This window comes from Pithys albifrons, chromosome 8 (assembly GCF_047495875.1).
Source record: "Pithys albifrons albifrons isolate INPA30051 chromosome 8, PitAlb_v1, whole genome shotgun sequence".
Taxonomy (NCBI): domain Eukaryota; kingdom Metazoa; phylum Chordata; class Aves; order Passeriformes; family Thamnophilidae; genus Pithys; species Pithys albifrons.
In genome coordinates, this window is record NC_092465.1 from 38,297,795 (window position 1) to 38,323,912 (window position 26,118).

Sequence of the window (26,118 nt, forward strand, 5' to 3'; positions counted from 1 at the left end):
TGGGTAATTTCAGATGCATCTTTTAACTGACAACAGCCAAACCACTGGCTGCTCAAGTCAGTAGGCTGGTATTGATTTAAACCTCAAGATTTGGCTGTGTAACTTTTAGCAGGGTGATCCTGAAATCAGTGGGAAGTAATGGATGGTTTTCCTCACTGCGGATTAGACACCAGTAGGTGAGTCAAAGATGCAGGACTTGATATCCATCCTGTTGGATCATTACAAGTTAGCTTGAAAAGGTATTATGGGACAGAAATATTGCTTTAATAGTGGTGGTTATGTTGTATTTTAATGTCCTTCAAGGAATATACTTATTTCACAGAACAGATGCAAAAAAGCCCCAGTTTTCTGTAAAATCATTGTTTATCCACATGGAATGCATGTACCATATCACCTTTAAAGACTGCTAAAAGCTAGAGACATACATTCTTAGCTTTCCCCACCAGAGAATGGTGAAGGGCTAAAACTATTACTGCTTTAATTGTGAAGTGTCACAGTATTAGTTCACTCCTGGGAGCACACAGCACTTCAGTGAAGCGTGGAAATTGTAAGCAGTGTTACAGGAGCAAGCAAATACAGTAGCTGGCATCATTTCAGGGCTGAGCACAAACAAACACACAAAGCCCCTCACACAGGAAAATGAAATGAAACCACTTGGGGGGATGCACATTAATTCTGCTACTGTGGCTGCCAAGGTGGTTTCTGCAGCCATCACAGCATGTCATGTCAGGTGGAACACACCACTCTGTCCCAGAAGTGCTACAGTGATAGACCTTTCAATCCTGGCTTTCCTCTCCCTTGTGCTCAGGTGATCTTCTGTCACTATTGCTGCCAAAATTTCTCCTGTGCTTGCATCCCACTCTCTGTTCACCTACTTCCTGTTCCCACCAGCTGTGCTCCAGATGCTACATTAAGTCTCTGCTGCTCTCCAGCTCAGTGTAAGGGTACAGCTGATACACCTCTTTGCTACCACCCTGTGACAGACAATGTGTCTGCCCATGCAGAGAAGTACAGGGGTGTAAGGACTCCTCTATCACATGTTGGTACATTGTTATTCCGTTTCTTGAGACTAAATGTAAAGTCTAAGCTCTCTGTCATCAGACTAGTAGGAGCTGTGCAATGCAGAGCTCTCAGGCTCAGCGACTGGGCTTTGAGTAGCTAAACCTGCTGCTCATCCTTTCCTTACCTGGAGTGATGGTTTCGGAGATGGGGACACTCTCCTGGTCATCCTTGACTGAGTAGACGCTGACGTTGTACTCCACGCCAGGGTTGAGGTTTTCAAAGGTGCAGGAGGTCTGATCTGCACCCACGACCTCCTCCAGGGTAGAGCCCTGCTGCCCATCGGTGGGGACAGTGGTCACCCGGTACCCAGTGATGCCTGGAACACAGAGAGGCTGTGCAGTGATCTCCTGCTGTGCTCAGCTGCATCAGGGCTCAGGACAGCAGCTGAGACAAACATGCATTTCACAGGTGATTTTGCCACCCTGAGACCAGCAGCCAAGAGGCTGTGCTTCATCAGGGACCCCAGAATGAGCTCCCCCAGAGCCAGCCATGCCACTCTCACTGCATTTCCTCAGCAAACTGAAAATCTCATGACTTGTCAAGCAAAGATTCAGCTACTGACCAAGAGAGGGGTTTTCAAAAGCTTTCAGTTCTCCTTTTATGGAAGTCAATTGTACAGCTCCCATCAGCTATTGTGGGAGAACAATTTCAGAACTTCCTTGCCTACTCTCAACAGCACAAACTCATCAATCACTTCCAGAAATCTTTGTGGTCCATTTTGCTTTCCTTCCCTTGGACTATTTTTAAATCACTGGGGATATTTGAAAAAATCCTTCAAACCCTTAGAACAGCTGAAATATTTAAACACATTCACACTCCAAAAGAGTAAGTTACCTTCCATGCTAAGAGTCCTATGGCAAGCTGTACTTAACTGTGAATTAGATTCTTGAATATATCTAGAAATACCTACATTTTTCCTCAAATTCCTCAACAGCAAGTTTTCCATCAAAGCCTCCTTGCTGAACTGCAAGGCACCACAGAACAAGCATTGGCCTTCTGCTACAGGAGGTTTGAGCAGTCTGGGCCCACAGTTACCTGGAGATGTGCTTCTCTCCCAGGAGACGATCAGGATCCCGGTATCAGGGTTGGACCTCAGACGCAGCGTGCTCGGTGGGGCCAGAGCTGCAAGGGGTCACACAAACGGGTCAGTGGTGGCACTGAGTCCTGGCCAGCTGCCTCAGCACCCCTTCTCCCCACACTACATCCTCACCCTGCAGAGCTAGCTACAAATATTCTCCTGAGGCCATGTGGCCCTGCACACACAAGACAGTGCTGTGGGGATGACAGTGCGTGTGTGGAGGTAATTGATGAAGAGATTGACATGGAGCAGTTCAGAGTGTATCTCAGAGAAAACCAGTTTGGAGTTCACCCGTAAGGAGCAGAGAGCCACCTGTAGAATGTGAGATACCTGGTAGCCAGGAGAATGTTTACATGTATGCCTGGTGAACTGACTAACCAATAGTGTGATGGCATGTTGAAGACAAGAGGACATAAAAGCTGAAGCTGTAACTAAAAATAAAGTAGTTGTAAGTTCTAAGCCTTCTGATGTTGCTGTGCCTGACCTCTTCTGGCTGCCAACAAAGGCACCCACCTTACCCCTACAAATGCTAGGGGTGTTTAGCCTGGAGAAGAAGAGGCTCAGAGGTGACCTCAGCACTGTCTGGAACTGCCTGAAGGGAAGTTCTGGCCAGGTGGGGGTTGGTCTCTTCTCCCAGGCACTCAGCAATAGGACAAGGGGGCACGATGGGCTCAAGCTCTGCCAGGGCAAATTGAAGTTGGAGATGGGAAAAAACTTGTTTGCAGAGAGAGTGCTCAGGCATTGGAATGGGCTGCCCAGAGAGGGGGTGGATTCCCCATCCCTGGAGGTTTTTCAACTGAGATTGGCTGTGGCACTGAGTGCCATGATCTGGTAAAGGGACTGGAGTTGGACCAAGGGTTGGACTTGATAATCTCAGAGGTCTTTTCCAACCCAACTGATTCTATGAAATGGTGACCCCAACACAGCACTACTGCCACCTGTGCATCAGACCAACCCCCCCAGGAGGCAGTGACCACGACTGACTCGCACAGGACATCCTGTGGAGCGCGGGGGCAGCGAGCAGAGGAAGGAATAACCGCGGAACACAAGCGGTGCCGTACGTGTGGTCACCCTGCGGACGATGGGCGTGTCTCTCTCCTGGCCGTCCATGAGCACCGTCAGGCTGTAGGTGTACTCCACGCCGGGGGTCAGCCCCGAGATCACGATGCTGCCCGAGTCCGAGATCACCTCCCGAGGAGCCTCCCCGCCCTGGCTGGGGCGCACACCCAGCTGCAGGAGAGCAAGGTGCATCAGCAATTGAAAGTGTTGACATTATGGTCTGTGCTTTTGCTTATGCTACCTGTGAAAAGATTTCTCCTTCTCCTCCCAAGTTCTAGGGAACAAAAGCTGAGAGAGTGAAGGCTTCATTCTTGAAGACAGAGTTTGCATAAACTAAAGTCACTTGGGTCTCTCCTATTGGTTGACAGCCTTTGGAGGAGAGCTGAGGGGAGGCGGGGCAAGGAGAAAGAAAGAGAGCAGAGCCTGAAACCTCTTTCTGGGGGGAGGGCGTGGGGTGGTGGCCACACTCCCCTAGGTAGATGTCTCCAGCAGGCTCAGAAAAAGGCGAGAGGGCTCGTGCTCTTGGTATTGGTGGGTTTTTCCCCCAAAAAAGCCAGCAGGGACACCTGCTGTGTGCCAATGCCTAGAGGATGTAGCCCCTGCCTTGGGGGAGTGTCCTGAGTTGGTAGGACGACCTTATGTGAGCAACTCTTTGGTGAGTGGGGTGCTTACACGTTTGGGCTTGGTGCTTTAGTCTCCCTCCTTCTCTCTCTCTCCTCTCTTTGGGTTCCTGCTATTCGGTTACTCCTGTTAATAACGATCCTCTGTGTTTTCTGAACCCTCAACAGTGTTCAGCCTCACTTTTCCAGCAACTGTAGAACCCACCCTGTTACACAGGGCTTGCTCTTCGGTGTCAAACACTCCTACCCCCATACAACCATCAGCATTCTGACTTATAACTATGGGCCCTTGTGCTGAACGCCTGCTGGTGATCCTGTAACCTGTATTTTAGATGAACTTGACCTGACACCCCATGATTGCATTGACCTCTGCCACCTAAACCCACCTCCTGTAAGCAGCAGATCTTCCACACCCCTTCCCTTTGTGCTCCAATCTTCACTGCACTCCACAGGAAACAGCTTTAATCTGCCCTCCCAGCCACAATGGAGTAAGAGCAAAAAGAAGGAGGCCTTAAGTTTCTCCTACCTTGAAACCAATCCTTGGGGCAGGTGTCCAGGTGATGACAATAGAGGTCTCCGTGACTTCTGTGTTGAAAGGAGGAACAGAGCCAGCAGGCTGATCTGTGAAGGGAATTGGCAGAGTTGAAGTCCACCTGCTGTGATGGCTCAAAACAGTCAAGACAACCTGACTAAGGCAGTCCAAAGAGCCAGGGGTAGGTAATGAGTGCTGAACTACAGCACTCCTGAAGTGATTTGAGAAAGATCTGACAGATGATTTGTGTCTGCTGCTCAGCTCGACAGGCACAGTGTGCAAGTGGTCTTAGGTAGTGCTTTTGTTCCTGAGGAAAACAAAAAATACTGAACTGGTTCTCATGATCCTCTGTGCATCCAACACCAAGAATTTGGGGAATATTGGTTTTTGGTACAATGTATAAAGTGTTCCTCAAAAAAATAGCTGTTTTATTCCTTCACCCACCATATGCAACCCAATCAGCAGAACACTCTGCCCTTGTCTGTCATCCCAGCTATCACAGCAAGGACCATCTTATTCCTCACCAACATCTTCAACTCTTTTGAAGTCAGCAGAAAGGGAGCTCAAAGTCAGGCTGAGGCATCTGTGGTCTCATTGATATCTGTCAGGAACATCACACAGAAGCCAAAGCCTTTGTGCATGCCAGAATCAGCCTGAGTAACACTGCTGAGTTTAATCTGAAATTACCTTGTTATTAATGAAAAGATTTTGTTGACTGATCTATAAACTGGACTGGTTTCATTCAGACGAGCCAGAATTTGATGGCAATATTATTCTAAGATAGCAAATCATACACTAATTGAGAAATATTTATAGATGAGACTGTCAGCAAAAAGCACCTTGCCAAAGTCAACAGTGCTATTCTGATTGAAAGTTTGAACCCATATTATAGTTTCACATTGTTCTAAAGGAAACCACATTCTCTTTTGAAAAGAGGATGTGGTTCTGGGCTTGGATGGCTTTGAATTTTGTTATTTTATATGATGGCACCATCATTATTTAAACATTGAATCTAACTGTTCTTTCTAGAAGTATGTGTGGGTTCTTACAGAGCTCCCTCTCCTCCCTGTATTTGCTTAACATTTCTTCCAAGCCAACAGCACACGTACAGATGACTGAAACATTAAAAAAAATTAAAAAAAAAATAGAATTCCATGTTTCTGTCAGTTTGGGTAACTGCAGTTGTGTTGCCTTAGATGGTATGGTTGGGCTTGAAAAATGACTGCTTTCATGTATAAATGACAGATTAATTGTTCCTTGCCCATTTTAAGGGGCTTTCCTTGATTTGTCATGCTAAAACCAAACCATTAGAAAGATCAAGTAAAATTCAATTCCTCTGACATTCAGTTCAACAAGAACTGAGGTACCAGTAGTAAGTTTCCCCTCCCTTTGTTTTTTTTAATAATCAGGAAAGCTGAAATGCATTTTACTAAAAGCTTTTTGATGCAAATAACTCTTTATCGTGCCAGATAGCTCAGAAAGAAGAACAAGGGCTACTTCCCAAGCTGTTCTGTTGGACTGCTACTTCAAAAGGCTGCTTCTGTAAAGCAGTTCACAATAGCCACTTTGAGCACAGGTTCTGAAGAAGGCCCAGGGCATTATGTGTGTGTTTCACTCACAAGTTGTGAAGACTCCAGTCTCTCTGTTGCTTTGCAAGTCATCTTTAACTGCCACGAGGTACACGGTGTACTCTGTGCCAGGCTGCAGGTTCCTGAGGAGGTACTTGGTGGCAGAGGGTCCCACGTTGTAGGTCCTTGGCTGCCCTCCCCTCGTGGGCCCCGCTGTCAGGCGGTACCCCGTGATCACCGCCCGGGGCCGTGTCCACAGCACCAGCACCGAGTGCTCCGTGGTGTTGAGGAACCTCAGGTTGGTGGGGGCATCAAGCTCTGGGGAAAGAAAAGCAGAACACCCCTCAGCTTTACAGGTGAATCTCTACTTCATCTCCACTTCCAAAGCATGTCCGTTCCACACACAAACCACGAGGGTATAGGGAAGCTGTTGAGGCTGGAGAAGGGACTGGAGCACAAGTGCTGTGGGGAGAGGCTGAGGGAGCTGGGGGTGTTCAGCCTGGAGAAGAGGAGGCTCAGAGGTGACCTCAGCACTGTCTGGAAGTGCCTGAAGGGAAGTTCTGGCCAGGTGGGGGTTGGTCTCTTCTCCCAGGCACTCAGCAATAGGACAAGGGGGCACGATGGGCTCAAGCTCTGCCAGGGGAAATTGAAGGTGGAGATGAGAAAAAACTTCTTTGCAGAGAGTGCTCAGGCATTGGAATGGGCTGCCCAGAGAGGGGGTGGATTCCCCATCCCTGGAGGTTTTTCAGCTGAGCTTGGCCGTGGCACTGAGTGCCATGATCTGGTAAAGGGACTGGAGTTGGACCAAGGGTTGGACTTGATGATCTCGGAGGTCTTTTCCAACCCAATCAATTCTATCATTCTATCTGTGAGACCTTGTGCCAGTGCAATAGTAGGAAGAGAAGGTGGGGACCATAAAAGAGCTGGAAATGGAAGTGAAAGAATTACATCCATGTCTTGGTACCAGTAAAGCTGAGCCAGGCAGACCTGGGCATTCTGGGCTGCTCTGATTTGGGTCACTGCCACATGTGGTCTCCCATGGGGAATGCAGGCTGAGGCCAGACAGATGAACCCAGGCACACTCAGGAATTTCAACAGTTTCTCATGAATGCTGAGCATTTTTTTACAAATCAGCTCAGTTTAGACTTGTCAGCACAAGCATGGAACCCTAACTTTAGCCCCTTTCCATGAAAAAGATTTATTCTTTTAAATCCTTGCCCAGTCCTCTCAAAATCCCTTCCCAAAATAAACCACCCCTACTTTGTCATTTGAATGTCAAAATAAATAGTCAGCAACTCCTTGCAGAAAACCAGTTCCTAGATCTACACAAAGCCAGTCACCCCATGGAACTGACCACACAACAACTCCAGGCATGCTCATGTCTCCCATGGGACTCAGGGAACAGCTTTTACCAGGCCTCCTCTCCTTTTCATCACTGCACCCAGGAAGCTGCTGAAGCTGATAACCCACATAACTACATAACCAACAGGCTGAAGCAGCACAGCCTCCCCAGCACTTCTCTGGAACCCAGTGACTGGCAGAGGTGTCCCTGCCTTTGGCTGAGACAAGATGATGCTCAGAAGGGGAAAAACCCTCCAGCAATTTGCCCCCAGTGTAGCTGGCAGGGTAGCACTGGCTGCAGCAAGGGGTTTATAGTGGCCACATGGCAAGTTTCTCCACCTTTTCTAGGTTCTAATCATATACTGAAATTAAGAGCAGTGACTAGAGGTTTCATAAATGCTCTTTTTTGATGGCAAATGCTTTTTCTCTTCCTGAAAAGATAACATTTTGGTTATAAAAATTAATGTTTTCATCACTCTCCCAGTGATTCACAGGGAAGTTTTTGTTTTCTCCAAGGAGGGCAAAGGAAGAGAAGACTTCTTTCTTCCACTATTTGAAAAAAAGAAATTCTAGAAGTTCTAGAAGAGGAAGAGTGAGTGTGACACTCCTTAGGCCCATCTCCAACCCACGGGTAAAGAGTCAATGGGTACTTAGATCTGTGCTAAGTCTCATCTGACAAGGATTGTCTCTCTCCAATGTGTAGATTAAAGTCAGCTCCCTTCTGCACAGTGTAATTTGCCAGTTCTATCAGGCTTTTATCACTTCCTCTCCCCATAGTAAAGGAAAAAGGGGAAGATTAAAAAGCTGCACACACGCTCTGAGTTTATTTGCAGACTTTTTTTAACGGAAGGCCAAAAAGAGAATCACATTTACACCGTGGGAAGGGACTTCTGCTGCAGGGTTTTCCTTGGGAACCCTGAATGATTTCTGTTTCCCAGGACTTTCAATTACAGGATGCAATTTATGTGAATACTTTCTGAACTGTGGTTTAGGCAAAGCAGTTAAACGGATGATCACAGCCTATGGAAAATGATTCCAGACATCTGTAACTAGACCTGTGCTGTCTGAATTAAATGTCTATGCTCTGATGTACACCTCTGTGTGGACCTTCAGAGGGACTCTATATCTAGCCAAAGCTCCTCAAAACAACCACAAAAAATTACAGATCTAACTGGGAACTGAGCCCTTCTTGTTCTAAATGCTTCCAAGGGACTTCAGATTCCAAAGTCGCATCCCTGCTTTTGAAAGCCTTGCTTGAAAGAGGAGGGAGAGTGTTCATACCATATGTTGCACTCAAATTAGGTACCTATGTCAAAGCACAAGCATAAGGATCCCATTCTCCCTGCAAAGCCAAGGGAGAGGCACTATTCATGGCTCATAACTTCATGGATATAAGTAAGGCTATTTCTCAAACAGCATGGCTATATTAACATTTCCTTTCCCATTTCCTCTCCTTCCCTCTCATTTTCCTAAGTCAGGCTGGGCCCTCAAAAGTTTCTCTCATTTACTGGAAAGTGTCAGAACAGCAGCAGAATTTTGGTCCTTTGAATGAAGTGATCCAGTCACAGAGCACCACAAACACCAAGTCACCCTTCTATTGCCCAACAAACAGGATCTGTTCAAATGAAACATGTCCCAGGTTCTGCCTGATCTGCTTCTCTTGGATCAAAAATGGAGATAACCACCCAAATCCAGACTAAACTCTTCTCCTTCTGTCTGAAAACCTCCATCTTTCTTGCATGTGCAGGCAGAAGTGCCACTGCTGACAGTGGAGTCAGATATGCATGTAGATGTCAGAAGGGAGATAGGGATTTGCAGAGCAATCTCAGCAAGGCTCCTAAGTCATACTGAAATCTGCCCTAAGGTATCCACACACACAAAAAAACAGAATTACAAAAATCACAGGCTGTGATCTGTGCTGTAAAAGAACTGCAGGGCCCATCAATTCTCAGTGAGTAATAAAAAAGTTGAATTCCAGCCATACGAAATTGTTTTAAAGCGTCATGAGAGTTAAACTCCATTGGAAAGCCCTGGAGGAGGATAAATCTGCTGAAGAGATCATTGTTAGACTGAATGAATTCCCAGCCCTGTCATCCTCCTTCTGGGATTCCTCCTGGGCTATAACTGTTGGCACTTCAAGTGCTGTGTTTATACATTTCTCTAAGCGACAGAGAAATACACACTTCAGAAGGCTGAAGAAAGCACGAAGGAAAGACACTTACTGGTGGTTTGCTCTCCAGTCAAAGGTTTGCTCTCCCTGCCCTGGCTCACAGCAAAGATCTTAAAGAGGTAAGTGGTTCCTGGGAGCAGGTCAATGACTTCAGCAAAAGAGCTCCTGGTGATGGGCAGCCTCTGGCCGTGCTGGCCGGGCCGATTGACAGGGATCACTTCCACTCGGTACCCAGACACTTGGCTCTGGGGGGGTGTCCACATGATGGTGATCTTGATATCAGAAACCTCCACAAACTGCAGATCTCTGGGGGAAGGAACTTCACCTGAAAACAGAGGAATAGAACAGCATCAGAGGGAGTCCTTAGTCATTGGCAGGAGAAGTTACAGGTTTCCATGGAAGGAAGAAAAACTAATTTTGATTGAACAATGGCTAGCCCAAGAATATTTACCAAACTAAGAAGTCATGGTAACCTTACTGTATACAAGTCTACACATATTCCCAGACAATATTTTCAAGCAGATGACAATGCCAAATGCCACTACCTAGTTGTAACTATTTGATGCCTTCAATCACAGCACGTATCTTGCTGTGACAGAGAGAACTGAAAGACCAGATGTAATACACTGCAGAATTTCAAGTACATGCAGAACCAAAGTTAGAGTGTAAAAAAAAACCACTCCAGAGACTGGAAACAGTTATCTCCTTTTCAAATTAGAAGAGAGGGTTTTCAAAACCCACAGCATGTTCTGAATGCCTATAATTAACTTAAAATCCATCTTTTATAATTAAACAAGTACAGGGGCTGATTTGGCCTTACTGTAGTCAAAGACAAAATGCATTTCCCTCCGTGCCGGTCCACACTACTGCACTTTTGAATTCCTATGTTTAAATTAAGTTTCTTCAGATTAGGAGTAAGGTTAACCAATGCACATTTTTGGAAGATACAGATGCCAAACCATAAAAATCACTGAGCTGAGTTCATTCTTGGTAATTTCCCATTTGAAAACACGTGCTTCCAACTTGCAGGACCACCAAATTCCACTGGTTACCACATCAGATCCCATTCTTTCACTCTCCTTGCTTTTGGTTTGGCTATTCAGTCCAACTGGATGCTTAGAGAACACTGAAACCACTACTTCTTGCAACAGTGGGTGCCTCAGAGTTGAGATTGGATGGTGTTGTTTTGGCACATCACTCAGTGCTGAGCAATCTCCCAATGGAAAACAACAGAGAGGACTGGCAGAAGAGGGAGAAATCAGGTGAACGCTTTGAATTTGTGCTGTGGTGTCTGAGTACATAACCTTGAACATTTGCAGACCAAGTATGAGGCAAAATGATTCACCAGGCTCTTCAGATCTCTGGCAGAATCCCCCTAAGGTAACCTGGGGAACTGATCTCTCTTCACAGACACCATGCAGGACCTGCTTGCAGCTCAATCCCTAGAAATTACAACCCAATGGATGCAGAGTGGTGGCTTGATTGTGTCAGTAAGTGGGTATGATTTTACTATAGAACTTCAATACCAGTGGAATTTGCAATTAAAAGCCACAACAACATAATCGAGTTCATTTGAGCATTGATTTAGCTGCTAACAGGAAACTCGGCGACTGATCTCCAGAACACGCCGTTACCTGTGCGTGGGACGCCTGTGGTCTCCTGCTGGATGAAGATGGGAGTGCTCTCCTGATTTTCCTCCACTGCATAGATGCTGATGTTGTACTGAACTCCTGGCATCAAGTCACTGAGTGTCACAGAGGTTGCAGTGTCAGGCAGGTTGAGCTCGGTGCTGCTGCCTTCCACAGAGGGTGTGTAGACGATTCTGTAGCCTAAAGCAAGAGAAATTGGAGTCCTCAGCACAAAGAATGCTGTAAGTGAGGGCTAAACTGATCTCCCCACTGAGGTTTGACAAAAACAGTTCTGATCTTCAGCAGGACATGTGGCTTGTCCATGCTCACTTTCCATCTACAGACCACACACTCATAACACCTTCCAAGGCATAATCTGATCTGGGTTAGACTGTTTCTGAGGTCTGACATGTGGATTGAGGTCTGTACAGTTCTCATGCCTGTTATGGGATGGTCTGGATGACAGATACAAACAGAAGGTCATGGAGTTTGTTTTTCATTTAACACAAATCCAAAAGGAATTGTTTTCCATCCAGCCTCCTGAACTGCTTGGTTCAGAGGCTGAAACCCAGTAAATGCTTTCCCATGTGCTTTCCAGCTGGTCTCTCAGACTGGGTAGATTTCTGCACTAGCCCTTTGGACTTCATCTCTTTTACCTACATTTCATATTCTACCAATAATGCAAAAGAGGAGCACTCCAATGGGACCTACCTGTGATGGGAGCCTGTGGTCTGCTCCAGCGGATGACAATTGATGTGTCATCCACACTTTCCACTGTGTGATCGGGAGGTGCATCAGGAGCTGCTCAAGGGGATAAACAGAGGACAGCAGGTGTGAGGATAAGAGGTAACAAAAAGTCATTGAGCAAACAATAAAACCAGCTTTCAAAGTGCAGCAACACCCACCCACACATACCTGTAGTCTGTGAAGTAGACAGGATCAGATTCTGCTCTCCTTCTTCAGAGATCTGGTAGACATTAACAATATATTTGCGGCCAGGAAGCAAGTCAGGGATGTTGACAGATGTGGCTGTGCTTGGAAGATCTATGGAAGGTAGGAAAGAAAATTTGCCTTAGGAATTCTGGGGGGATGACAGTGTGTGTGTGTGTATCTTTGATGTAATTGATGAAGAGATTGATATGGAGCAGCTCAGAATGTATCCTTGAAGGAAAGCAGTTTGTAGTGCAACCTTAAGGAGCAGAGAACCACCTGCAGAATGTGTCATACCTTGTAACCAGTAAAATGTTTCCATGTATGTTAGGTAAACTGACTAACCAATAGTGTTATGACATATTGGATTCAAGAGTATATAAAAAGTGAAGATGTAACTAAAAATAAACTCTAGCCTTCTGATGCTGCTGTGCCTGATCTCTTCTGACCGTCATTAACGCACCCCCCTTAATCCTACAAGGAGTGACCCCAATAGAATTCCACCTTCTTGCTTTCTAAATTAAATCACTGGGACCTCTGTTCTAATCTGCTGTGAACTACAGTCTTCCTGCAATAAAGAGCAATTGTTCTGCACTGTGTCTTTGGTTCACCTCAGAAAAGCTGTGTGGAAAGCTGGGACAAGCCTCCACACCCAGCAAGCAGCCACCACCTTAGACAGCAAGGCTTGATGTGTGACACAGCAGGGCAACTGGAGCTGCAGCCCCCTGCACACTGCTGGCACACAGCCACCTCAGCTGAGCACTCATTTCATACCCTGGCTGGTGTGTTTTCAGTACAGAAATATATGGAAAAACTTTCATATGAATAGGTTATGTGGAAAGACTGACTCATGAGTGAAGAAGAATGACATTATGAGGGTTGGTGAACTTCTCTCCCCATTCTCTTCTCCCAGATGTCCACCTACGTGCCAGATGTAGAAAACTCCCCATGAGGCAGCTCCTTACTGGCCAGACTTGAAGCCAAGCATCTAAAGGGAAACTGGGAATTGCCTTTCAATTTGCCTGTAAACTTTTGTCTGTGGACAGGTGAGCTCAGGAGCTGCTTTACAGCACAGCTCAGCTGTCTGGGCAGACCAGAAAGGTGGTGACAACACTGGCAGTCCCTGTGTGAGCCACTTCTGCTCAGGAGTTCATGCCTGAGAGTTCAGGGAAGCAACATTCCAGAGAGAATTATTAGGTCAGGGGATGACTGTTCTTTTTCTCCTGTTGTTTTTCTATCTCACTCATGTCCCAGTAGCCATTATAACCTCAAATCCTTGTAAGATATTGCTATTACCACTGTTAAGACAGGAGAGGAAAAAGAAGTTAACGTGAAATTACATGTGTTGACATGGGCTCTATATAGATTTTGGAAAAGAGGTTTCAATTCCTAAGTTTGAGGACTTGACCAGATTAAGCTGTCACGTTATCAAAGATGAGGAATATTAATCCAGAGAAAACAACTGATAGAGCAGCCTGGAACAGGCATCCATGAGACAACAAGCAACCAAAAGAGGGCATTTGGGAAAGATTTCTCTCTGTCCATTTTGATGGAAGGATAAAAGGTATGGCAAAGGAAATTAGCCAGGAGGCAGGTTCAAAAAAAGGGTTGTTCTCTTCTCATCTGCACTGCTCCTCACTGCAGGATGCTGCAGAAGCCAAAAACTTTACATGATTTCCAAAGGAAAAAAGACCGGACAAAATTCATGGAGCAGAAAAGAATAAATGTATCTACCCACAGTTACTACAAATCCAGCACTCCTGGCTCAGGGAGTTTACTTTTGCAGGATCCTGGGACAGTATTCTGAGAGGGTATTGCTATGTACTTGCCTTGCTCTCTTACAGTCATTGACAGAGAAAGGACAATGAACTAAGTGAGTTTTTAATCTGAGCTGGTGCTGTCACTCTCACATCCTCTCTGAATCATTTAAAGGCAGAGATGCCCACTGTTTCCCCCAGCTGTACTGGTGATCACAAACCAGCCATGCACTGTCAGCAGTGCTCTGGTCTGGCAGACCCAAACATTGTCTCACCAAGGTACTGCGGCTCATCGCCCTCCTCGCTCAGCTCGTACTCAACACGGAACCCAGACACGGTGTCAGAAGCAGAAACCCAGGAGACAACAAAGCTGTTGGCTGTGATTTCAGTGACAGACTCTGAAGTAGCAACCACAGGAGGAAGAAGAGTTGTCTCTCCTGAAACAGTGTTGCCTGCAAGACAGAAGAGAGGTTTAATTAACCACTGCTACTTTTGTGTTAATGGGATGAGCAAAGCAGGGAGTTTAGTGAAGGAGATGAGGTTTTCCTGGATGTCCCACAGTTCAACTCACTTGTCACTGCTGTGGTGCTGGTTGTGGTGAAATCAAAGCGGGTGACTTCTTTGTGGCCATACTGCTGAACACTGATGAGCTGCCCCTCATATATCACACCAGGCTTCAGGCCTGAGATAGTGTAGGAGTTCTGGTAGCCAGGGATGGTGGCTTCCTTCCACGGTCTTCCAGAGTTTTTCTGCAAGTAAAAGGACACAACTAGCAAGAGAGTCCCTAGGCTGCAAGCAGGGCAATCTATCCTAGGTGACCTAAGCTGCTGCACAGTTACTACCACTGCAATATCCAAACACAGGTATGACTTGAGTGGCTTTAATGGCTGAGAAGATCAAGTCAAAAGGAGATAAGAAAAGTATCCCAAGAAGCAGGACTAATGGTATTATGGGTGGCTTGGTTTTACTGACAACCTAGCTTTGAATATTCTCCTTTAAAATGAGCATTTTCTGTAATATATAAACTGAATTCATTCCTTTCTCAAAAGCGCAGTGAGACGTGAAATAACGGCTGGAAAATATATATTTGAACTCTGTTCATAATAACACTCTTAAGTCATCATCTGAAAACAATACACAGAAAAGTTCTTCCCTTCTACCCTATGTTTGAACTCTATGGGAAGCCCCAAAATAATGTTCCATCCTCTGAGGTTTGTGTGCTTTAAAGGCCATTTCATTCAGGCCCTCATCCAACATACACTGAAGTCAGTAAAAGGACTTGAGTGCCTTGAATGGCTTTGGATCAGGGCCTTTATTGTTCTCTTAATAACAGGCAGCATGGAGGTAATAATGTTCTTAAACATTAAGTGGTCTTTGGTGAAGCTGCACTCAGGGAACTGTAACACAACTCATCTACATTGGTTAAACTGAATCCTTCCTCAGCTAGGGATGAGACAACAAGCAGGGGTTAACCAGCTTTGGTTTAGACTTTACAGAAGATGGGAGATGACTGTTTGTTTAATCCTCCACTAGCTGTTTATGTCTTCATATCCTACTCGTTTTTACCTCCTCATTAATAGGATAAAATGTATTCCAGTTGTCTCTGGATATGCACGTTACTAAAACACTGTTTCTTAGGATGAAGAATCTTCCACAAGGATTTACATTCCTTAAGGTGAGGAAGGATATAAACTTGTCTGCTTGCTGTTCTAGTGCTTTGTTTAATAAGACACTTCATGAACACAGTGACCAGTAAAGTTTGGGCAGGAAAACACAGTGTGTTTATACAGCACTGGCTCTCTTTGATGCTCCAGAGCTGACCTTGTCAGGATAAGGACACGGAATTAGCAAATCAAGTTTGCTGGAACTGTGTCAGTCACTATTTTCAGACACCAGAAAAAAGCCAAATGCAGTATTTTTGATAAACAAATGACAACAAAAGTGGCACTCACAGGTCTCCAGCGCAAGATGTACTTGGTGATGTGAGATCGTTCCGGAGCATTCCACTGGATGGGGTGGGAGTTTGGCTGATTTGCACTCTCTGTGATGATCACCTGAACAGGCCCACTTGAACCTGAAAGGAAGAATTGCAGGTTTTAACATACTGATGATGGTTTTTTATTGCCTTTGCCACGCAGTCATAAAAAGGCAAGAAAGTTGCATGGCTCGAGTAGTATTTCTATACATGGGAAATGAGTTACATTGTCTTTGTGTCCTTAATACTTCACTGCTACTTAGAAAAATGATGAATTAGATTGTATTCTAGGGGGGAGTTTAACATGCCCTATTTGGGTTTATTTCCTGTGAGTTATCAATGAAATAGAAAACCAGAGAGGTGTAATATAGAAGTCTGCAAGGCAAAGCCACATTGCCCAAAGAGAGAAAAGGAGCTTCTGAGCAACTAATAACTTTCATCAGTTAATATCTTCTGCAATGGGAGCAGGGAGGCTGAAGAGAAACATCTCCCAAATCCAGATCTGATCTTGCAGCATGGTGAGGGAAAATTCCTGATCTGACATCGAATACAACCTGGAAAGAACACTAGCCTTTTACTATTTAATTACATTTCTTAATCAGTTGATTTGTAACATTGATTTTTTGTGACTCTTTGGAGCACTTCACAGATAGTGATGCTTGTCTTCCGCACACCAACCCCCACCAGAAAGGTTGGTGGAAGTCTTGAGACAAATCAGACCCACAAACTCATGAAAATACAAGTTCAGCAGTGCTTGGGACTACTGATTGCATTTAGCTAGATCAGGCTCAGGCATATTTTCTCCACAGTGGAGAAGGAAAGGTTTTATGATCCCATGGTTCTCCTTCCAGCCCCTCCCAGCCCCAATGGGAAGGTTTCACTGAACACTCAGCAGCACTGTCCTCACATTAGTTCTCAGAAAATCCCAGCAAAGAGATCCCTGGAATCTGCAGAAAAGTCATTAAATACCTCCACCCTTGCCCCACTCCCAACATTTCTAATAATAATTTACTTGGACAACCATGTAAAATATATACCTGCTCCATATTTAACGGGACTTCTGGGCAAACAAACCTGTGCCCACAGGCAGAAAATTCCAGAACTCACCTAACCCCAAACCTACATTCAGAAACATTAGATTTGGGTTATTTACACACTTTCAGTCCCTCCTGTGTCTAAAGCAGCCCAAAGCCCTGGTCTCCAGGCATGCATATTTCACATAGCTCAGGGGGATGTTTGTTTAAGCAGTCTGACAGAAGGCAGTGAAGCTCAGCAAGCCTGAATATTTCATCTTATTCACAGGAAGACAGTGGCAGTTGCAACCTTAAACAGGAGAGCAGAGGGGCTCCCTTATCATGTTCTGTTCAGGGAACTGAAGCCGAACAACCAACACACAGGCATCCCTATGAAGAGTTCCTGGAACTGCCTGGACAAACAAGAGCTCAAATATTTAAATTTCTTTGGGGCACTGATCAGGCAAAATGTTTCATTCTGTGGTGGATTTGCTTCTGCAGTGAGTGGAAGAGGAAGGACTACACATGTATGAGCTTTAAGCAATATAAACTGAAGATCACACATGTGGTATCACTAAAGACCAAGAGGCAACACTAACCCAAGCTGCTGTGTGAACAGACAGCCATTCTCCATCCCAACCCTGGCCTCAGGAATAGCTGCAAACAGCCTGGTCCCCTCTTGGGAATCATGACACCTGCTTGTGTCTGCCAGGGGACCAGGGGTAATTGGCTCTGTTTGAGAAGGAAACCAAAAGGCACAATGTACAGAAACCTGAAGAGGTGAGGGGTGCAAAGTTTGCTTTCCTCACATCTCACTCAGCAGAAGAGTTCATCACCTGTTGTGTTCCTCACCTGGGTAGGTCTGCAGAGGCTGGCAGTGCCACTCCCCAATCCCACGGCCGTAGCAATAGCACTGGTATCTGACACCATGGACATACTTCTCCCAGGAATCTCCAATCTGGTAGAAGGTACGGGTTTCTGAATCCTGGCACTGGTCTAAAGGCACAAAAGAGACAGTTATCCCTCCATGTCACTGAAGGTACAGTGAAAAATCCATGCTGAACACAGAAGAGTAACTCACAAGAGACTTGTACACAAGGAAATGCAACACCAATCTTTGATTGCAAATACAGTTACATAAGGAGAACGTAGTGACAGAAAATGCATCTCAAATCAAGGTTCTTGATATATCACTGCATGTACTCATTTAGAGCTTAGGGGGCAAATTCAGCTGTGATGTATGTCTTAAGATACTGTTAAGCCCAGACTGTCCACCTGGCAAGCCTCTCAGGGGAGTCAATGAAGTTCCTTCAAGAAAGGATGTTGTCTACTGTGGAACCCAGTTCTACTCTGGCAACCAAGTTCATCTCTCATCCAAAGCTAAACCACACTGGTCTCAAGGAGATCAATGGCAAAATTCCTCCTGATTTCAGCAGAATTCAGTTAGACTTTAAAAGTCACATAAATTTTCAGCATCATCTTCCCAGACTTGCCATTGTATAAACCAAAGGAGGCCAGGTAAGATCTTGAAATCAGCCTAACACAGTACCTGTGCTGCAGTACACTTTCTAGCCTGACAACTGCCTGTATTCCTGGCCCAAGGGAAATTTTCAGGGAGAACTAGCATTTTGCTTGCTTGGATCAACAGGAGCCTTGTTTAGAGAGAGCCAACAAAATTAAAGCTTTGACTGTACCTTTACAGATGGCTGAACTTTCCCCTTCCTTTATTCCAAGCTATTAATTTTCAGGAGCTTTACAATCCAAGCTCCTTGAGTAAACATCTACAGGTATTACTGTAAATAAAGCAGAACTTCACCACTAGTAATTTCTAATAGATTTTCTTGGCAATAGTTTGAAGCTCTTTTGGATTTAGTAACTCCAAATCAAGTGACCAGGTCTTATCTTCCAATCAAGGGAAGCAGGGGGGAGGCAGAGAAGACGAAATCTCCTTCCTGCAGAGAACCAGGATGGTTTTAGCAACCTCCAGAGCACTATTAACATGTGTTCTCATCCTGAATTTTCTCTCTCTGCCAGAACAAAGGGCAGCCAAAAAAATCAATTCAGTCCAAGGTAACTTAATATACACTGGTGCTCCTTCCTCAGTTCAGTGAGGAAACTCCTAAAGATTTTAGGATAAAGGAAAGAAAACTGATCCATCAGTGCCCAGCTGCATGTTTTATAAGTATTCACTCAGAGCCCTGCCAGCTCAGGTACCACAGTTCAGCCAAATCACCAGAGCCTACTGCTAAGGTGCCCTGCTACCACAACCTGCTGCATTTTAAGACACAGGTTTCCACAAACCATTACTGCTGCATCAATGACTTCTTCCATGGCACCTGTGAAAACCCAAGCTTATGTCCTTAAAAGTACAAACACCCTTCTACTTACCCTCCAGCAAATCCTGGGCTACTTTTATGTTTGCAGTTCTGCAATTCAGCACAGAAAGCAGGCAAAGACTGGGCCCAAATTCACACACCAGTTTCCAGCAGCCCCCAGCCAGTCTCTTCACTGCCATAGAGTGTGTTTGGCGAGAGGGAATAGCTGGTGACTTACCCACAGGGTCGCACTTCCACCTGCCCCTGCCCTGGCCAAAGCACGTGCAGTTGAGCATGTGCCCCTCGTCGTGACGCTTGTGGAAGGTCTGGTTCACGTCGTAGGTGATGCCATCCACAATGCACTGGTCTGTGTGAGGAAGAGAAACTCATGAAGACACCATGAAGAAGTACAAACATCCTCATGTTATTCTGCTGGGTGTCTCTGCTCTACTTTGTAGTAGTCTGAAGGCAGGAGCAGCAGTTACACACACAAGGTGCTAGTGGTGCCTACAGGTCTACTCAGTAACCAGACCCCCTGCTTAACTACAATGGTATCAGTCTGTGAGGTTCAGTGTCATTCTGGGATCTGACTCAGAATTCCTAACTCCAGTCTAATCACAGCAAGGAGCAGAAAGACAAAACAAACATGAAAACCACCCCAGCAGCATGTTGTTTTGTTAACTGGGGCCCAAGAGACCCAAGTTTAGTTCCGGAGTCAATCCCAGATCATCTGTCCTTGGGGAAGAGACTCCAGGCCTTCATTCCCCATCCTACTTTCCCACACCATGGGCATGGTGTCAGGATAAACCAAGGAGAGCTCAGACTCTCCTGCAGGCGCCAAGGACTGGTTGCTCTGTTTAAACAGTTCCACTTAGATAACCTTTGCCTTTTGAAAACACAAAGCATCTCTACTCTCCTCATCAAGAAAGACCCCTTTAACTCCAGAATGAAACTGCAGAGAACCAGACATGTAAGTGGAAAAAGGAGTTCCACCAACCAGAACTTTGAGCAGTGCCTTTCTCACTGTTCTGAAGGAAACACATTGAAAAAAACCCTTCTAAAGCCCTTGAGTGAGCCTTTCCCTATAAATTATATCCCATTTCAGCAGTGGTGTTACAAGTCCTTTCTTGGCCACTTGACAGCAACCCCCCTGCCTTTTCCAGACACAAAGCCAATGCTCTGAGCTAGCTGTAGGATGATCAAATGTCTGTGCTTTTAAGTCTTCTTTTTTTGGTATTGCTTAAGCACTTCTCCACTTGGACCACTCATACAAATAAGTAAATAAATAAGAGCAATCTCAGTGCTTTCCTGCCAACCTTTCATAAAGATTAGCCAGTAAAGGGCTAATCCAGCACAGAGGAATTGGAAATTTCACCGCAGAACAATGAAACAGAACAGCTCTGCATTCAAACTTCTAACTAGTCTGGAGTTTTGTCTGTTCTGGAGGTGAGGAGGAGGTGCTTCTACTGAGCTCTCCACAATGAAGTCACAGCAGTGCCAATTCCTAAATATAGGCAAAAGAAGGGAGGGATACTTACTGATCAAGCTAATCAAGGTTTGCCTCTGCTTGCTACTCTGCAAAAGTTGGAATATACTTTTCCAGCACACAAACTAGGCAGGCACTTGCCAGCTCCTCTGAATTTCCTTCCTTCTCCAAAGAAAAGCTTGGTAACAGTTCTTGAGCCTGGACTCAAAGTCATAATGATGGAAAAAACCACCAATTTCTCCCAATCCCACTTAAACTGAAGTGGCAATACCAACATGCAGGTCAGTACCTCTGAGCTGGGAATAGGCAATGCAGGTCCACTCCCCACGGCCATTCCCAACACAAGTACATCTCATCATGTGGCCCATGTCGTGCTGCTTATCCCACTGGTCCCCAACACGGTACATGACACCATCGTTGGTTGTGCAGATTTCTTCGTGGGCTGGGTGAAAAGAAAGCAAGAGAATACTTTACTTTACGTGGCCAGAATTAACAAGATTTTGAGGGCTAAGACCATTTGCAGTGCCCCTTCACATCATGTAGTGGTTTCTGCATCTTAACAAGGAAGCTTTAGGTACCCACTCAGTTTGGAATAGCATTTTTGTGGACAAAGACATTTTCAAAGTGCAGATCCCTTGTAGAGCCTGATTCATTTTAATTCTCATTTGAAAGCTACTAGAAATAGCTTCTGCACCAAGGGGTGCCATGTGAAAGAATCAGTTCTTGTTCCATACATGCCTTCCTATGAACTCAGCCACTTGAAGTCCTGTGTGTTCCACAAGCTGTTTAAGGGCTCAGATTCTACACTGCCATTAGTTACCAAAGGTCTTTCATTTCAGAATTGGTAGTATCATTCCCTCCCACAAGTCCCCTGCTGACATCATGGAGATGAGCATGGAGGGTCAGAATGGACCACAATATTGACTTTGACACCACTACCATTTTCATGGTTAACACAATCATGTTGTAATTCTAGACTTATTCCCCACCACTCAGGCATGAGGAAGTGACGAGCCATGAGGGAAAAGCTTTAGCAGATGCAATATAAAAACCTCACTTGTACAAAGCACTTCAGTCTAATGCTCTCTAATGGATCTACACCAGTTTGCACCAGCTGAGAAACGTGCCTACCACTGGCATGCAGCAAAGAAGAAACGAAAATTCCCTTCTTCTGGCATTGCCTAAGTCTCTCCTAGAGGAGATCAGTGGGGAAAAAAGGACAACCCAAAACTTCAGAAATGCCTTGAAGGGCTTTGGGCTGGGATGCAGCTCACTGAAAGTCATCAATAACTAATCAACAACTGACAGCTCTTTACTTTCCAGCTCAAAGAGCCACATACAGGTATTCCACAATCCCTTCATGGCTCTCAGCCTTACCAGCCATAGGGCAGAACCCAAACTTCTGGTCAGCGTCGTAGTTCTCGGTGGTCCCACACCACTTCATGTTGTCCCTCCGCCCCTCAGAAGTGCAGTCCGTGTAGTTGCGGTTGTTGTACAGGAAGGGGAAGTGGCACAGAGCACCATTGGAATTGCCACCACGTGTCTGCACCAGAACTGCACAAAAGGGAAAGGAACACAGCTGCAGATGAAGCCTGCACTCTCACCAGCAGGCATGGAAGAGCCTGGAAAACAAACCACTAGCACTGCTTTTTCCCACATGCACCCTGTGTATTATCCACAGGCCTCTTCTCTTGGCTTTAATTAATTCAGATCTGGAAATACAAGCCTTGTACAAGGTCAGTTCAGTTCAAGCATTGCTTTGGAAGGAGCTGCAGAGCCAGCCATGGGAATTCCTGGGGAACAGGGAAACCCAATCCTTGCTGTGTTCGGTGAGTAGCTTTGCAGACCCTTTGTCCCAAGGGCTAGGGAATGAAATGAACTCAAAGTTCTCAGCATACCTGCACTACCTCACCAAGGCCATTTCCCTCCAGCTCTGAGGGAAGCCTCTGCCCTCAGGGAAGGGTTACAGCTCAGTTATGGTCAACAGGACAAGCCAAAACCTCTCTGCAGGCTGGAAGCCTCATGTTTTGCAAGCAGCAGTGGAAAGAGGGCTGTAATCTACCTGAACTAATCACCTCTTGAGCAACTCTGCTTTACAAATAACGGGAAACAAGGAGGCATTTACTGAGGTTTTTCTATATTGACATTTCTCTTTTCCCACAGTGTATCACAAGAAGCCTCACTAAAACAAGAATGTGTGTGTGGACAGCGACAATGTCTTTTGGGGTTTCTTTTGTTTGGGTGGTTTCTTTACTTTTTTAAAAAGATAGAATATTATATGCACTGCAGAGAAAGACTTGACTTTTATCAAGAAAAAAAATCTGAAGTGGAACAGATTAAAAACAAAACAAACAAACAAAAAGGCTATGCAGTGTAAGCAGCAGTATTTTCATGTGGCAACATGAAAAATTCTCTCCAAGGTCAGATCCCAGAGAAGCTGCCTGGACACTGTTCCATGGATGTCTGACAGGCTTTCCAGGAAGTGCAACCACACAGGTAGATCTGTGCTGGGAAGGGAACGCTGACCACGCACAGACAAGAGGGAATGCTGCTGTGTTAGTCATGGCCCAGCTCTTGATCAGAGACCACAAATCACACTAAGATCACTGCTATATATGGCAGCCTGGCTGCATAGTCAGCATGGAGGGAGTGACAGGACTGCACAAACTGTACTCCATGGATATCCTTCTCTTCACAGCCTAATATGGGCATTGCCCTAAGCAATTCAGTCAAATAAAACCAAAGTCTAAGCATCCTTTAGGCCAAATCTCCATCCTGACCAGGTACTCCCCTTCTAAGGTCAGCCCAGAGGAGAGAGAACAGGACTCAAAGAGTCCACCTGTGGTACCCTGAGCACCCTCCAAAGATGTCAAGAGCACACAAGTGCTCTATTACCAGGCAGCCCTCCCTTCACAGCACTGCCTTGGCTGCTGAAGCATGCCCGAGTCCCTCCAGACTGCTGGAACTGGTCAGGCAGCCTGCTCCCATGCTCTGGCTCCTTCCTCTCTTCTCATGCATGGGAAGATGCTCTGAGAAGAACTTACCATTCTGCTCAGTACAGAAGGAGTATCTCCTGTCCTGCTCAAAGTTGGAGGTGGTGCTGCACCAGAGGTGCCCATCTGTGCGGCCTTCGGTGGTGCAGGAATAGAAAGTCCTTCCATCGTAGGTGAAGGGCAGAACACAGGGCTCTCCATCAGAATTGCCACCATATGTTTGGGTCACGGCTTCAAAACAAGCACATCACAGCATCAGACTCTGCTTTAAAGTAATCCCCAAATCTCAGGGTGCTATAACAGCAACAGCCCCTCTGAGTCAAGTCCTTGGCTGCTGGGAGCCCACACTGACTGCCATGGATCTGGGCCAACACACACCAACAGACAACTCCACAGCTGTGTCATTCTTTTACATTCTTTCTGAATATATATTATGGCAGCTCTATTTGAATAAAGTTATTAATGCAGCTCCCCAAGGACTCTGTTTTCCGTCAGAATGTTATATATAACTCACTGGGAAACATTTCTGCCCTAGAGAGCCAGGCTTCAGATGTCCAAACCAACCATTTCTTCACCCTTTCCAACTTCCTCCAGTAATTTTTCAGATGACATTTCTGACACAGGGCAGTCCCGCGGTGTAATGGAGAGCACCCTGGACTCCAAATCCCGAGGACCTGAGTTCGAGTCTCAGTGGGGACCGTCCCCTGGCAGTTCAATCCCTCCCTGCCATCCCATCCCGTCAGATCTCGGATGCTCAGCAGGGTCAGCCCCGGTCAGCACCAGGGGCTGTGACAGTCCCAAGGACTTCACTGTCACTGTCCGAGCTCGCTCGGCCGTGGCAAATGGACCTCAGGACTGAAACGGGGAGGCCAGTTCTGGGCACGCTGTGCCTCACCTGAAAAATCCACTGCACAGGCTGGAATGGCATGTGGGCAGACCCCTTCCCAAATCTTCGTTCACAAAGTTTGGCCATACATACATTTCTGACACACACACAAAAGGGTTTGAGTTCCAAATTAAGCCACAGGGCTGTCCTAAAGCCCTCCCTGGCCTGGACAAGCCCTGAACACAAACTCATACCTATCTCCTGGCAGCTGACTCCGTTGCCCAGGCAGGTGCACAGCATCTGCTGGCTGCCCTGTGTCTTGAGCCACTGCATGCCCACGGAGTACACCACGCCGTTGTCAGTGATGCACTGGCCGTAGGGCTGAGGCTGCTGGGGCTGCGGCTGGGGCTGGTACAGCGCGGTCTGCACATTGGTGAAGCTGGGAGAGCCGGATCCTGCGGCACAGGGAGACAAGGGACACATGGGATGCAAAGCTGAGGGACAGGATGCCTCAGGTAAATGCTGGGATAACAAAACCTCAGGCACTCTTGTCATATGGCAGGCACTGCACTCTTGGTGTCCCGAGATACATGTTAATTAATCTACTTTGCAAACTTCAAAATTAGAAGACACCCTCCTTCTGCTAATGATAATCTCTGGTTTCCAATGCTGTGGAGTGGCTTTAGAGAGCATTTAGAAATGGCTTTTCACAGGAATTGTTTAAAAGCCATTTAGTTTTGAAAAAAAAAATTAGTTGAAGGAAAGGTAGAATAGAAAAACCAAGATCAGTGACAACACAAAAAGGAGGAAGATAAGGCAAAAAGGATCAATTTTGAATTTTTCACTGAAAAAAAAATTATAAACTGGCAATCTTTAAATCTCTAATCAAATTTTTTGGCACATTATCATTGAGTAATACTGAGAGATAAAAAGATTTCTTTACATCATGTAAATTTTTGCTAATGAATCCCACAGGAACCTCCACAAATTCAGCTCTGCTAAAACAGGGGAAATAATAATGGAAACAAAACACTGGCACCCTTGAAGTGCTTTGTATTTTGAAAGTTTTAAGTTGACCTGCTGGCACCAAACAGCTAAAGGTCATTTATCAAGAGAAATACAGTGGGGGTACTGCAGGAACACAGAAGTTTTACACTGCACTCACAAATAAGAAACCTAGATACTTAAAATGACAAAAAGAATTTAGAAGCTGAAGGCTTAAACCTTGGGCACAAAAAATATGCTATCTATAAAGTAGGCAATATTTCACACCAAAATTACAAACTATCTCATGTACATGTATCAAATAGCATTGTATACATTCCTTGACATCTTTACATTTTTAAAGCTCAGCTATTAGTAGGTGTATTTATCATGTCAAAGAAACCAGATGGTCTCAGTGGGATTTAAATTAAGGACATTTCAAGAAAGTTACCCTGAGGCGAATACATAAAGTTCAAATACTCATTTCCAAGACAAAGATAGTTCCTTTGGATGCAGAGCCCTAGGTGTGATTTACTGCATTGTGGTTGTGCAGAGAATCCCATCTGTATTTGCAAGCCCCATTTGTGCACTGAAACAAGGCACGAATTAATCTCATCTCCACATGCACAAACAAGCAGCACCTCCTGAACTCTGACTCTCTTTGTTGCTGACCTTTCCCAGATAAGACATACCTAAAGAAGGATGGAACAATTCCACTCCAGGTCCCAGCCATTCCAAAGGTGCCATTCCCTGTCCCTTTCCCTACATTACATGCCACAAT

General features: G+C 45.6%; 1 protein-coding gene across 6 annotated transcripts in view; it reads right to left on the minus strand.

The window, feature by feature from the left end:
- Nucleotides 1–26,118, minus strand: part of FN1 (fibronectin 1) — a 55,723-nt gene that overhangs the window by 22,701 nt on the left and 6,904 nt on the right. For all 6 annotated transcript variants that reach the window (XM_071563002.1, XM_071563007.1, XM_071563006.1 and 3 more), the window contains exons 7-24: nucleotides 24,608–24,808; nucleotides 23,579–23,758; nucleotides 21,912–22,088; nucleotides 20,824–20,976; nucleotides 19,287–19,415; nucleotides 17,586–17,729; nucleotides 15,698–15,819; nucleotides 14,317–14,494; nucleotides 14,021–14,197; nucleotides 11,974–12,102; nucleotides 11,770–11,859; nucleotides 11,065–11,259; nucleotides 9,483–9,755; nucleotides 5,971–6,237; nucleotides 4,346–4,440; nucleotides 3,202–3,370; nucleotides 2,098–2,184; nucleotides 1,187–1,378 (exon numbers count right to left, since the gene is read on the minus strand). In XM_071563002.1, coding sequence (XP_071419103.1) covers nucleotides 1,187–1,378; nucleotides 2,098–2,184; nucleotides 3,202–3,370; nucleotides 4,346–4,440; nucleotides 5,971–6,237; nucleotides 9,483–9,755; nucleotides 11,065–11,259; nucleotides 11,770–11,859; nucleotides 11,974–12,102; nucleotides 14,021–14,197; nucleotides 14,317–14,494; nucleotides 15,698–15,819; nucleotides 17,586–17,729; nucleotides 19,287–19,415; nucleotides 20,824–20,976; nucleotides 21,912–22,088; nucleotides 23,579–23,758; nucleotides 24,608–24,808 — 2,958 coding nt within the window. The remainder of the gene's footprint in view (nucleotides 1–1,186; nucleotides 1,379–2,097; nucleotides 2,185–3,201; nucleotides 3,371–4,345; nucleotides 4,441–5,970; nucleotides 6,238–9,482; nucleotides 9,756–11,064; nucleotides 11,260–11,769; nucleotides 11,860–11,973; nucleotides 12,103–14,020; nucleotides 14,198–14,316; nucleotides 14,495–15,697; nucleotides 15,820–17,585; nucleotides 17,730–19,286; nucleotides 19,416–20,823; nucleotides 20,977–21,911; nucleotides 22,089–23,578; nucleotides 23,759–24,607; nucleotides 24,809–26,118) is intronic.